Source organism: Podarcis gaigeae (genome assembly GCF_964106915.1).
Source record: "Podarcis gaigeae genome assembly, chromosome: 7".
Classification (NCBI taxonomy): domain Eukaryota; kingdom Metazoa; phylum Chordata; class Lepidosauria; order Squamata; family Lacertidae; genus Podarcis; species Podarcis gaigeae.
In genome coordinates, this window is record NC_139683.1 from 14,364,636 (window position 1) to 14,378,106 (window position 13,471).

Below are 13,471 nucleotides of genomic sequence, written 5' to 3' on the forward strand. Positions count from 1 at the left end.
AGGATCTACAGCACTACTAGATCTTTTGCAGTAGATCTGAAAGTATTTCCTTTCGTCCTTTTTTGTAGAATATTTCATTGGTATTGTAATAAAATGGCATTGATCAACTTCAGCAAAACCTGTAGTGTATTACAAAGAAAGAAAGAAAACTGAGTGGAGAAATTGTCAAATAATTGAATCAGTGGATGCATTGCCAAGGCTTCAACTATCTGTGACATAGCCCCTCCCTAAGTAAGCATGTGTGGCTTGGAGGTCTGATATTACTTCTATTTACCTAGGTAATATATGGGAACCATGCCAATACGGAATTTTCCATTCATTTTTTAAAGCATTTGCAACAACAAGGCTCTAAATTAGGTTGCTGAAGTGAAGAAACCTTGGAGAGGAAAGGTAGAAGTGGATTTTTGTGTAAAAGTGCAGTGAACTCCATTCAAATGCTAAAAGCAAATTTCTGGTGCGTGCTGAGGGACACCCTGTTCCTTGTTTTTTGGTGCATGTTCAGCCCCGCACCCCAGTAGCTGACCCCAGTTGGTTGACATAGGATTTTGAGCATTTGTTTAAGTTTTATTCAAAGTAAACTCATTGAAATTAATGAGCGTTACTGAGTTAGGTCCATTAATTTCAGTTGGTCTGATCTGAGTTACTTAGTTGAATACCAAGGTTCTGAAGTCTGTGGATCCTGCTGTAGTCTAATGCTATTGTTCTGTTGTACCTGTTTATTTTAATCCAACCTTTCCTCCAGAGAGATAAGGGGGGCACATTTTTTTCCTTCAGGAATGTCCTGTAACGTAGGCTAGTGAACACCCACAGGAAGTGAAGAATTGAAGATGCTTGTGTGTGTGGTCTAGGGCAACACTCGAATTGCTTTACGCTGGTTTTTATGAGAATAAGCCGTATATGAACATATGAAGACGTCTTGTGATATAGAGCCTTAGCACATCTAGCTCTGTATTTTCCTTTTGATTGGCCGGCAGCCGTTTCCCAAATTTTCCCTGGTCTTCTTGCTGGAGGTGTTTTTAACTTGTGATGCCAGTGGCTGAACATGTGACCTTATTTCTGCTAAACATGGGATCTTCCACTGAGCTACAGGATGCCTCTGACCTCCCTCAAAAGCCACACATAGGAAAACATTGTTATCTACCACTTGCAATCTGCCTGAAATGTTTGATATGCTGTATGGAGATTAAAATATGAGGCAATCTGCCCAGATACAATCTTATAGGCACAATAGAAAAGGAAAAAGCAGTGGTGTGGAAAGTTCAAGCACTGATTACGTGAGGGCAAAGCAGAGCTCTTCCCATCTCACATTAGGGTAGGAATGAGGAGGCTGTAGTCTCCAGGTGTTGCCCAACCCCAACTCCCATCAGTCCCAACCAGTGTGGCCATTAGTCAGGGATTATTGGTGTTGTAGTCCAGTAATATCTGGAGGACCACAGGTTCTCTATTCCTGCATTAGGGAAATGATGGTTTATTAAGACCATAGGCACCTGCACAAATCTGGAGGTGGGATGGTCCCCTCTGTGTCTCGTTTGTCACGCCTCTGCAGGCTAGTAAATTATTTTTCCAGGCTGATCACTTTTTGTGGGCTTTTTTAAAAGGCTAATGTATTTCCTAGTTTCTTGCAGGAGCTCTGTATTGATTTGTGTTGGTTAATTATCTGTAGAACTACAAAAGCCCCACTTTTATATGTATAGGTCAGATGATTCATCTAACACTTAGTTGTTGGTCTAAGCCAAATTGTTTGATAAAACTCTTGAAGGGCAGTCTTATATTTCAACTTTCAGAAAGCCTGAGCTGTAAATTTATCTATTGGGCTGAGGATCAACAACTGGTCCAGCACTCAAGATCGACCAGCATGAGGAGGTTAGGACCCAGCACATCTGCAGCTGAGCTGGCTTAACTCCCTCATCCTTGGCTCAGATGGAGGTATGTGAGCTCATCCTGGCTCAGCCAGGCCTCAACTACCTGAGCCAAGCCCAGCAGATCTTAATCCAGTGAAAGTCCCGGAAAAGGAGTGTTCTGTGTGTGGGACCAGAAAGGGAAGATATACACTGGATCCTAAGCCTATGCAGCTCTGTCATGTGACTTGGCACAAGTTAAGATGGGAGAAAGCATGGTACAACTCTAAACACTAGTTTAAAGGCTTGTTTTTTCTCTGCTAGGCTTAAGCTGACTCAGCCAGCGGTAGCCCGACTGCTGACTGGAGTGTGGATCTGGTGTAACTTTACACCAGATTAAATTACACCAGTCTGTTCTACACCAGCTTCTTGTGTACAAGATTGCTCCCTTACTCATTTTGTTAAATTTCTATGCTTTGTCTCGTAGGGACTTGGAAACTCACAGCGAGACTATGAAAAGCAGGTTGTGCTCTATAGTATTCGCAATCAGCTACGGTACCGAAATAACTTAGGTGAGTAGAGAAACAGAGTGGGGGAAAGGGCTTTTGAAAACAGATATTGTCATATGTAACAGCTACATCAGAGAAACCTGTCCTCAGCTGGAATTCAGTAAAATTGTACTACCACTACTGATCATTTTTGTATTAATTCTATTAATAAACACTTTAAAGTGCCAAGAAAAATAAGAAGGAAATTAACAGGGGAAAGGGGGACACTGATGGGATGGATGAACAGGGCAGCTTCAGGCAGTGTCCGGAAGATTGCATAGGACCATTCCTCATGCCACAGGCTGCCCAGCAGCCCCGTAGAACTTTTTCCAAAATGGATATACTTCAAGAGCTTTGCTAGTTGGCTCCCTTCTTTTTCAGACTGGATTGTTGGGAACTAACTCGGTGTCAAATAATGATATTGCATTTTCAATAGGAATAGTATGTGGCATAGGATGTCCTCTCTTTTGTGCCATGAAGTGCAGCATACTTGAATAGCTTCCTCTCTTTGCGTTCTCTCCCTCCCCCTTTTGTGTGGATACACAGAGCATGCTCCAAATCTCTGTGCAAATGGAGCTTCAGCTTTGCTCTGGAACCTGTCCCAAGTTCACACCCCGTAAAATTCTTAGCATTTCTAACTGTTTTGTGGAGACTGTTGCTACAACCTGCTGACCCTTCTTTACTCTCCCAGTCAAGCATGTCAAAAAAGATGAGCGCAGATACTACGAGGAACTGTTGAAATACAGCAGAGAGCACCTCATGTTATACCCGTACCACTTGTCTGACATCATGGTGAAAGGCTTGAGGATAACCCCCTTTTCGTACTACACAGGAATAATGGAGGTGAGTTTAGATAAATGCTTAAACAAGGCATTTTGTGCGTCCCAGGAGTTTGTGGCGTTTCAGCGTAACGTGATGCCTGCCAGCTGGAGTCACATGCCCATTATTGTTAGCTTTTGGCCAGGCTGCTGTTGGTAATCAGCGGCAGGAAATGCAGTCACCATTTGCAGTGGCATTTTGGGCTTGCAGCCAAATTACTCTGATGAAGGAGCTTGCAAACTTCTATTCAGAGAAAGCAGCAAACGGCGCTTGAGTCACCTCTCAACATATGGGAGAAACAATGTGTAGCGTGGTGCAGATTTGATTGATAATTGCTGGTAATGTGTAGCTTGTGCCCTGCTGCATCTAGTGAGAGTTTTGCCACTGAATTCCACAAAAGTAGGCCATTTTTGCTTCCATTCTTGGACTGCAGTAGAGCACACATGGTTACTGGTATTGCTAAAGCAGCATTTTGCATGGAGCAAGTGGAGCTGCTGTTATATTTATTATCTCCAGTCCTTCCTTCAGTGAGCTCAGGGGGGTGATTTATTCTTGGTCTGCCATTCTTCAAATGCATTTCCGTTACAACCTTTTGCTATGTTGCAAGGTGACTGGGTCTAGGATTACCCCTATGTGTTGAACTAGAGACCTTTAAAGATACCACGGAAGAGAAGAATCCATTAGTCCTGTCTCTTTCTGTTGCTAGTGACGACTGTTCCTGTAGCATCTAATGTCTTGGCTACAGTATATCCACCATAATCACCAAACTGGAATAATCCCAGAGCTGGTGCATAATGGGTACATGTTTTTATGTTCACCCATGAAGTTTACTGGGTAACTTTGGGCAAGCCCTCCCAAGGTGTTTGCGAAGATGAAATAGAAAGGGGAAAACCTATGTACACTATGTCCTTGGAACACCGGTAGAGATCCATTGAAATTTATGCAGGGCAGCTCCAAAATCAGTGGCATGAGGATCGTGAGGTTCACATGCCTCCAGCAATCTGAGCATGGAACCTGTGCCATTGTAGAAATGGAGCACTACAATTCCACCCCCATTTTTCACTCTCTCTGCTCCCCCTCCCGTCTCCAAATGTATTTTGGTGAGGGAAGCCCTGAAATGCATTACTGTTGTGTTCACATCATTTTTCTCAGTTGAAATGAATAGGACACACTCTGTGCATATCTAGATCTGGTTGTAGTTATTCTTAAAATCTACTTCATTTTGTGCATCTTATTTTAGGTCCTTGAGTTAGAATTTTGTTTTCACTAGGTTACATCCAATGGACTTCCATTTCCTCTCCTTTCCCCTCCCCGGCAAGAAAGCAAGCAAACAAACCAACCAAACAAGCTAACAGATAAACACAAAGCCTCCATAAACTGGGGTTTGGGTGCAAAGTAGTTTTCAAATATTTACTGATGTAGCATCAGTGCACAGTTGTGAAATGTAGAAGTACAGTGAGTCAAGCTGACACTGCAACTTTTCCTTTTCCTTTGTAAAGGATATAATGAACAGTGAAAAAAGCTACGATTGTTTGCCCAACTTTACTGCTGCAGACTGTAAGTATAAGATTTCATTCTGTTTCCACAAGCTAAACAATGGAAATCATATTTGGATTTCATGTTTCCATTGGATTTCCATTTGAAAATCATGTTTAAAAGCACAGCTGCATGACAATTCCTTTTTGAAGTTGTAACGTTTGTTTAATTGTGGGGATTACATGCCTGATGTTTGAAAAGAGAACAAAAAAAGATACTGATGGGGAAAAAAATACCCCAAACCAGTTATGGAAATAAAACACTAACCCACAAGTTAAGCATGTGCTTTTCTAACAATTACTTGTTGCCTCAGCAATAGGCCATAAGAATTGCATTTACATAACTTAAAATTGTTCCACTTTACCCATTTAGCAGTGCAGCACATTAGCTTTAACAGAGATAGCTGTTGGCACAGTAATTCTTGGGAGTAAATGAACCAGTGTGTAAATTATGTCTTTATCCTTCCCATTAACCTTGTTTTCTGAATTGCTGGCCTTTCAGCTACCAGAGAGAGACAGTGATAACTTCTGATGAGTTGCTCACTTCTGAGGCTACCCATCTTCCAGTTGTCACTTTTGACGGTGTTATTACAGAGGCAGACCAAATGGTGACATAAATAACCCCTTCTTGCTGCACCAAATGCAGATCTAAAGCCCACAGTTCCAATACAACTGCTAAGAGAGTGATCCTGTACACAAGACACATTAAAAAAGCTGACGTTAAATTACGCCAGATCCACCTGCCATTCAAGAGGAAGACCGCTGCTGGCTGAGCTGGCCCAAGTCTGTCAGAGGAAGAACAGGACTTTAAAATAGTATTTGATTTACACTACCCTTTTTGCCTTTTTTTGTTAGGGATGCATGTGGCGCTGTGGGTTAAACCACTGAGCCTAGGGCTTGCTGATCAGAAGGTTGGTGGTTTGAATCCCCGCGACGGGGTGAGCTCCCATTGCTCAGGTCCCTGCTCCTGCCAACCTAGCAGTTTGAAAACACGTCAAAGTGCAAGTAGATAAATAGGTACCGCTCCGGCGGGAAGGTAAACGGCGTTTCCGTGCGCTGCTCTTGTTCGCCAGAAGCGGCTTAGTCATGCTGGCCACATGAGCCGGAAGCTGTACGCCGGCTCCCTTGGCCAGTAAAGCGAGATGAGCGCCGCAACCCCAGAGTCGGCCACGACTGGACCTAATGGTCAGGGGTCCCTTACCCTTTTTGCCAGAACACAAGGTTGAGTTGCACAGAGTCAGGGTCCATCTTAAGTCCCCCATCCTGCCTCCACCATGCCCCTATAACACCTTCCTTTTTAAGGGCCTACACTAGCCTCGACTCAGGCTGAGCCAGGATGAGCAAGTTAATGCTGCTTTTCTGGGGCTGGGGGCTTTATGCCAGCTGAGCATGACTGAGCTGGCGACCTCTGCATCCTAAGCTGCTCATCCAGGCAGATCTTTCCATGGATTGCCTTTGATAAAAATGGTAACAAGGGCATGCATTGTCTGAATCCTCAGGGCTGAATAGGGCTTAAGAGGAAGCAGTTTATGTTTCCAGTTAATCTAATAATGTTTCAATTTGTGAGGGTGCTTCAGATGGAATTTCAAGGCATCTTTCGAGTCAAGGATGAAGTTATTTAGGGCTAAAACTGTATGATGTAAATGTGTGATAAGAAGAGGATAGCTCAGGACAATATGCATGCTTGTAGAAAATACATGAAAATTATTTAGATGTATATTTTTCTTTATAAAATCATTTAAATCCCCTTTGGGGGGCATAACACATCCAAGGTAACTCATAGTATTATAGAAGTGCACTAGATCCTAAAAAGTCTAAAAATAATTGACTCTAACAGAGGCAGCAGCATTAAGAGTTATTTAAAAGGCCAGTTAAAAACCAATTGGAAGAAAAAATAACCGATTTAAGAAAAGATGCTTTGAAAAAGGCACATGTTTTAAAACCTTTTAAAAAATCTGGTGTGGATATTAAAGGGGAGGACCATAATCTGGGGGCCACCACATAATAGGCCCTGTCTCTTGTGCCTGCCCGGATGAGTATATCCAATTGAATAGCAAATGGCAGGCTTCAAATTCATCTTCTCATAGATGATGCATCTACCAGCCTTTCTGAAAATTCTGCTGTTTGTCTGCAAATCAACATATGAAAGCAGTACTATGACTATGCAATAATGTTCCTTTGGCTCAGAATAGTTTTATAAGTATAACTCTGTTTTGAGGGACTTAAAAACTTCCTTTCCCCCCCCCCCCAGGCCTGAGACTTCTTGGCATAGGAAGAAACCAGTACATTGACCTAATGAACCAGTGTAGATCATCCAAAGTAGGTGTTCACGGTTCCCCTCCCTCTCTCCCTCCTCTCTTCTATGTGATTTAGTATTTGGACCAAGTTTGGTTTTCCAAAGTGTGGGTTGCAGCCCTAGCAGAAAAATCAACTAGTTGTATACTGAGGGGAGCAAAACGCAGTGGCACCTTCCATAATCTTCGTAATCTTGCATAATGCGTCATTTGTGCCACTGATCTCCAAAAACCCTTCTGGATTGCCTTAGTCTCAAGCTTAACATCCTCTGTAATAGAAAATGGTACACAGTGTATAAAATATGTTATTTCCGGGTGACGGAGGTTATGCATCATAAATATGCACATGCTTTGCTTCAGAAGCTGGGAGAGCCCAAAGAAGAGCCTCTGTTGAAGAGAAAATGTACACAGAAAATGCAGGTGGGGAAAAGCCAGCCTTTGGTCCTCCAGATGTCATTGGACTCAAACTCCCATTAGCGCCAGTTCATGTGGTGAAAGTTCAGGGATGTTGGGAGCTGGTGTCCAGCATCATCTGTGGAGCCACAGATTCCCCATCCTTGATTTAAGGCTTTAGCATTAGCACTTTTGAGCTTTGCTCTGAAAGGAACCAGTTGAATTGGGACTGGCAAAAGCTGCTGTATTCTGAGCTAACTGCAGTTTTCAAGCAGTCTTAAAAGGCGATCGTGTCCCATGTATAACATATTGCAGTAATTCGTTCTGAATGTTACCAGAGAGCCAGCGTGGTGTAGTGATTAAGAGTGGTAGACTCGTAATCTGGTGAACTGAGTTCGCTTCCCCGCTCCTCCACATGCAGCTGCTGGGTGACCTTGGGCTAGTCACACTTCTCTGAAGTCTCTCAGCCCCACTCACCTCACAAAGTGTTTGTTGTGGGGGAGAAAGGGAAAGGAGATTGTTAGCCGCTTTGAGACTCCTTAAGGGGAGTGAAAGGCGGGATATCAAGTCCAAACTCCTACTCCTCCTCTTCTTCGTCTTCGTCATTAAATGGATGCTCTGCAGGCTTTCATAAATTATCAATGCCAAGCTGTCATCTCATCTCATTCAGTGTATCCCTGTTCTGTGTGCTTGATACATGGAAAGTGTATAGCAAGCTGTTCTCACCTGAGTTTGCAGGATGCGATGAAACATAGCGGAAGAAAACAACCCTCTAGAAATCTTAATCTAAGGGCATTGAGGTCTTTATAGAGTAAAAGCAAATCCATGAATTGTGTCCAGAGATTTATGTGCAGCTGCTTAGAGTTGGCATTATAAACAGTGATCATTGAGTGCCTGGCATCCATTACATGTCTAGAGTTGTGTCATCAGTCACGGCATCCTTACCCTAGAGTGCATTGTGTGAGCTTAACCTTGATATTGCAGAAATGCAAATAACTTCTTTTTTAAAAAACAACCTTTCCCCTCCCCTTGGAGTGTGTGTGGGAGGTGGGAGGCGGAGACAGAGAAAGAAATACAAGCAAAAAACAGAACTGAAACTTCTCTTTCTAACAGTCTCCATTTTATCCTGCATATTTTTTATTAAAAATGCACTGAAGGAGTCTGTAAATTTATTGCACAACCTGTTTCTCAGGATTAATGATGAAAAGTGGCACAGTTCCCCTCCCCATCCTTGTTATGGTACATTGTTCAGGAGGGTTAAAGACCTGAGTGTGCCATATCCAGAAATATGAGCATTTGTTAGTTACTTCTTTATAATAATTTGGTTACTTCCTTGTTGTCTCTCACGAATGGACTGTACCCCATCAGAAATTCTTCAGAAGGAAAACTGCCCGTGACCTGCTACCCACGAAGCCAGTTGAGATTGCAATAGAGCCATGGTGGGTGGTACAAGCTGGTTACATCACAGAGGACGACATAAAGGTATCTTCACACAAAAATCCAAAAATTAATCAGTCTGCATAAATGTCAGGCAGAAATCCTGTACACAATCCATTTGAACACAGCGGAAATTGTTGTCGTTTAGTTATGTCCGACTCTTCGTGTCCCCATGGACCAGAGCACGCCAGGCACTCCTGTCTTCCACTGCCTCCCACAGTTTGGTCAAACACATGCTGGTAGCTTCGAGACCACTGTCCAGGCATCTCATCCTCTAACGTCCCCTTCTCCTTGTTCCCTCCATCTTTCCCAACATCAGGGTCTTTTCCAGGGCAGCGGAAATTACTTCTGAGTAAATTTGTTTAGGATCCCATTGCAGGTTATATACTTTCGCTTCGCCCTCTAAATCGGGAATGTGTAAATACTTACTGCCACTGTCACAAAAAGTTCTTGCGTCAAAGGTATTTCACACAGTTACTTTGCAGTTACAGCACTTACAGTATTTACAGAAAATGGGTCAAATTGCCTTATATTTTCAGTCTGTGATGCTAGCTGTGGCAGTCAAAACAGCATCCAACATAAGGGCAAATAGGACTCCTTAAGTGTTTATGGAAAATGACACATAATTCCATTTTAACAGCTGCCTGCAGGTGCAAACCTACATCACTATTAAACAAACAGTGCTTGTTCTGGCGACTCATATGATGGTTCTGTTTAGTTCTCATGGCTGAATACCATTTATAGATCTATACTATACGAATTTTTAAAAGTAACCTAAGTTAGAAGCTGTAACCACATCACAGGGGAGTGAATACCGTAATTATGTGTTAAAGAAGAAGTATTTCATTTTTGTCAGCCCTCCTCCTGCTTCCAGACATTGGCTAACCCTGAATTCTAGCTCTATGATATTTTTCAGGGGTGGGTCATCTATCAAAAAGTTTATTCTGGTACTTAATTGCCGCTTGATTAACCTACCAAACAAGCTCTCTATGTGGGTTGTTATACTTCATCATTGTCAAACTTTTCAGTCTGAAAGCTGCATGGACTAAGAAAGATCTGTCAGTTACTCCAAATGTGTGATTTAATATGTACTTTTCTCTCTAGATTTGCACTACCTCTGAAAAATCTGCTATCGATAAGATCATTGATTCAGGTCCTCAGCTTGCTGGATCTCTGGATTACAATATAGTTCACAGTGAGTTTTGCTTTGTTTTGTTAAACAGAAGAGTAATAAGATATGTCTGAGGTTATACTTCAGACAGTGGCCAGAATCTAAGCAACTTTCGCAAGGGATTCACACTAAAGCAGTGAAATTTTTGCTTTTTGTTACTAGAACTATGCTATGCTGTTTCACAAAATTTCAAAAGCAGTTTTGTCATGGGAGTACAGTGGTACCTCGGGTTACAGATGCTTCAGATTACATACGCTTCAGGTTACAGACTCTGCTAACCCAGAAATAGTACCTCAGGTTAAGAACTTTGCTTCAGGATGAGAACAGAAATCGTGCTACGGCGGTAGCGGGAGGCCCCATTAGCTAATAATAATAATAATAATAATAATAATAATAATAATAATAATAATTAATAATTAATAATTTATTATTTGTACCCCACCCATCTGACTGGGTTTCCCCAGCCACTCTGGGTGGCTTCCAACAAAGATGAAAAATACACTAAAATGTCACATATTAAAAACTTCCCTGAACAGGGCTGCCTTCAGATGTCTTCTGAATGTCAGGTAGTTGTTTATCGCTTTGACATCCGATGGAAGGACGTTCCACAGGGCGGGCACCACTACCGAGAAGGCCCTCTGCCTGGTTCCCTGTAACTTGGCCTCTCGCAGTGAGGGAACCGCCAGAAGTCCCTCGGAGCTGGACCTCAGTGTCCGGGCAGAACGATGGGGGAGGAGACGCTAAAGTGGTGCTTCAGGCTAAGAACAGTTTCAGGTTAAGAACGGACCTCCAGAACGAATGAAGTACTTAACCCGAGGTACCACTGTAGTTTCATAAGTTGCCTGAATCCTGACCAGTGTAACTTCTCTCAGTACCTGAACATTTCTTATTTCCTCCCACCCATGCAAAGCTGTGATCATGTTAGTTAAATGCACATAAATTGCAAGTTACCTGTATAACACATGTCGTGAGTGCTCCTCATGCAGTTTTGTGGCACATGCTTAGCTTCTATAGTGCTCTCTATGCTTAATGGTATAATGTTAAGTTTGGTGGGGTTTTGTGTTTTTTTATATAGTGACATTATTTTTCTTTCTGTAGGCTTATATAATAAAGGCTTTATTTACCTTGATGTCCCAATATCGGATGACAGTTGTATAGCAGGTAAGTGTGGACTCGCTGCTTTCAGAACAAAGATCCATAAAGGGTGCTACATGTTCAGGAGCGGATTGAATAGCAAAGTTATGACAAAGGGGAAGTTGGAGTGTGGATTAAAATGGGACTATGTGTAAAATGAGGGTTGTAGTGATGGTTAAAAGTACAAATTTCTATTTGTTTTGCCACAACAAAAATGCAAAATAAGATTGAATGGCAGCACTTTTGTAGGTACCTCAGATGTAGACCTTGGTGGTTAAAAGGGATTTAAAGTGTGACATGTCTGGTAGATGTAAAGGTAAAGAGAGTCTAGTCACGGATGGCTCTGGGGTTGCGGCGTTCATCTTGCTTTACTGGCTGAGGGAGCCGGTGTTTCTCTGCAGACAGCTTCCGGGTCATGTGGCCAGCATGCCTAAGCCGCTTCTGGTGAACCAGAGCAGCACATGGAAATGCCATTTACCTTCCCGCTGGAATGGTACCTATTTATCTACTTGCACTTTGATGTGCTTTCGGACTGCTAGGTTGGCAGGAGCAGGGACCGAGCAACGGGAGCTCATCCCGTCACGGGGATTCGAACCGCCGACCTTCTGATTGGCAGGCCCTAGGCTCTGTGATTTAGACAACAGATGTACGGGACCATAAAATTCCTGTTTTGTAAAATGTCATTTGAAAGATCAAAGTATCTCATTAGCTTGGTGTGAGTCTCTGTTCTCTAGGTCAGATTCCAGAGAGAGAGAGACAGAGATACAGGAATAAATATTTTAATGCTGATAATTAATAAGTAAAGATAGGGCCGGACTCCTTTTTATACATCAAAATTATATCCTTGAATCGCAACCTTAAACATGGCTTCTCTTTTCAGTTCCCCCACTTGAAGGTTTCGTTATGAACAGAGTGCAGGGTGACTATTTTGAAACCTTGTTGTACAAGATATTTGTTTCAATAGATGAACACACAAACGTGGCCGAGGTAAGTCATTGTTTCAGCGTTTCTCTGTGCCCTGCATACGAGCACCTGTCAGGAAAAGACATGCTAAATTAACTTCATGTGAACTCTCCACGTAAGGGGGAATTGGGATTATGTCTGTCTGTCCTCCCTTGGCTAACTCCTAGGGACCTGTACCTAAAGCTTAGCTCTCATATGCCAGACTTGCGCAGGTGGCAGAAGGTTGTGCAGATGAACACATTGGGTTTGATTTTTGAGAATTACCAGTAACCTATTCCCTTCTATCCTTTCAGCTTGCAAATGTCCTGGAGATAGATCTGTCACTAGTGAAGGTAGGCTTTCTGTATTGCTGCTTAAAGCGTGTGTGTGTGTGTGTGTGTGTGTGTGTGGAGGTGGGGCAACCCTTCGTTGCACACATATTTTTTTATCTCTTTTGAAATTGTGAAACCAGAATGAAAAGTGCTGATTTGCAAATGTTGTCTTCACTTTAGAATGCTGTCTCCATGTATTGCCGGTTAGGGTTTGCCCACAAAAAGGGCCAAGTAATAAATCTGGACAATCTTCATGCATCATGGCGGAATGTCCCATCTATAAACAGGCTGAAGTAAGTATGTGTTCTGCCAACAACAGGCCTGGTGCCGGAAACCAGCTTCCCAAAGAGCACATCCTTGGGGATCTTGTCATCTTCCATTCTGTAGACATGACCAAGCCAGCGTAGATGTGGCTGGGACAGGAGTTGTGAACATGCTGGGAATTAGGGTTTAGGAGAGCACATTGTTACTTGAGCCTTGTGGTGCCCAATAGATGTGCATATCGTTAGGACCTCAATATCGGTGTGTCTTGTGAGTGGTACTGTTTAACAAAGTCAGGACAGCCATGTGCACATGCACAACTGGGAATAAATGCAATTGAATTTAGTGGCCCTTAACTTTTCAATAGTCTGGCTTATTATTAGCTAAAAGCCACCAGTCCTTGTCAAAATAGCTTGATAAAATACCATATTTTTCAGCCCATAGGGCGCACCGGCCCATAGGGGGCACCTAGTTTTGGGGGGGAGGGGGAATAAAGAAAAAAAATTATTCCCCCCCCCAGGCGCAGGAATGGGGTGGGAGAAGCCCAAGCTTCCCCTGACCCCAGCCCCCAGAACAGGCTGCTATCCGCAAGCCTAGGGAGCCCGGCGGGAAGTCGCGCTGGTCTCCCCAGGCTTGCGGATATCTTCCCCAAGCCTGGGGCGTGTGGCTCAGCGCACCCCACCCAGGCTTCAAACCAGGTCGGGGTAACAGCGGGAAGGTGCGCTCCGCCTCCCCACTGTCCCCCGAGCTTGTGGGGCTGGCGGTGG

The 13,471-nt window shown here is 43.2% G+C and overlaps 1 protein-coding gene across 1 annotated transcript in view; it reads left to right on the forward strand.

Annotated features, from left to right (window-relative positions):
• FAM91A1 (family with sequence similarity 91 member A1) overlaps positions 1 to 13,471 on the forward strand; it is a 37,339-nt gene that overhangs the window by 2,683 nt on the left and 21,185 nt on the right. Inside the window, exons 2-11 of the mRNA XM_083749093.1 lie at positions 2,326 to 2,410; positions 3,078 to 3,229; positions 4,705 to 4,762; positions 6,992 to 7,059; positions 8,796 to 8,909; positions 9,969 to 10,059; positions 11,134 to 11,196; positions 12,050 to 12,156; positions 12,426 to 12,464; positions 12,624 to 12,736. Coding sequence (XP_083605219.1) covers positions 2,326 to 2,410; positions 3,078 to 3,229; positions 4,705 to 4,762; positions 6,992 to 7,059; positions 8,796 to 8,909; positions 9,969 to 10,059; positions 11,134 to 11,196; positions 12,050 to 12,156; positions 12,426 to 12,464; positions 12,624 to 12,736 — 890 coding nt within the window. The remainder of the gene's footprint in view (positions 1 to 2,325; positions 2,411 to 3,077; positions 3,230 to 4,704; positions 4,763 to 6,991; positions 7,060 to 8,795; positions 8,910 to 9,968; positions 10,060 to 11,133; positions 11,197 to 12,049; positions 12,157 to 12,425; positions 12,465 to 12,623; positions 12,737 to 13,471) is intronic.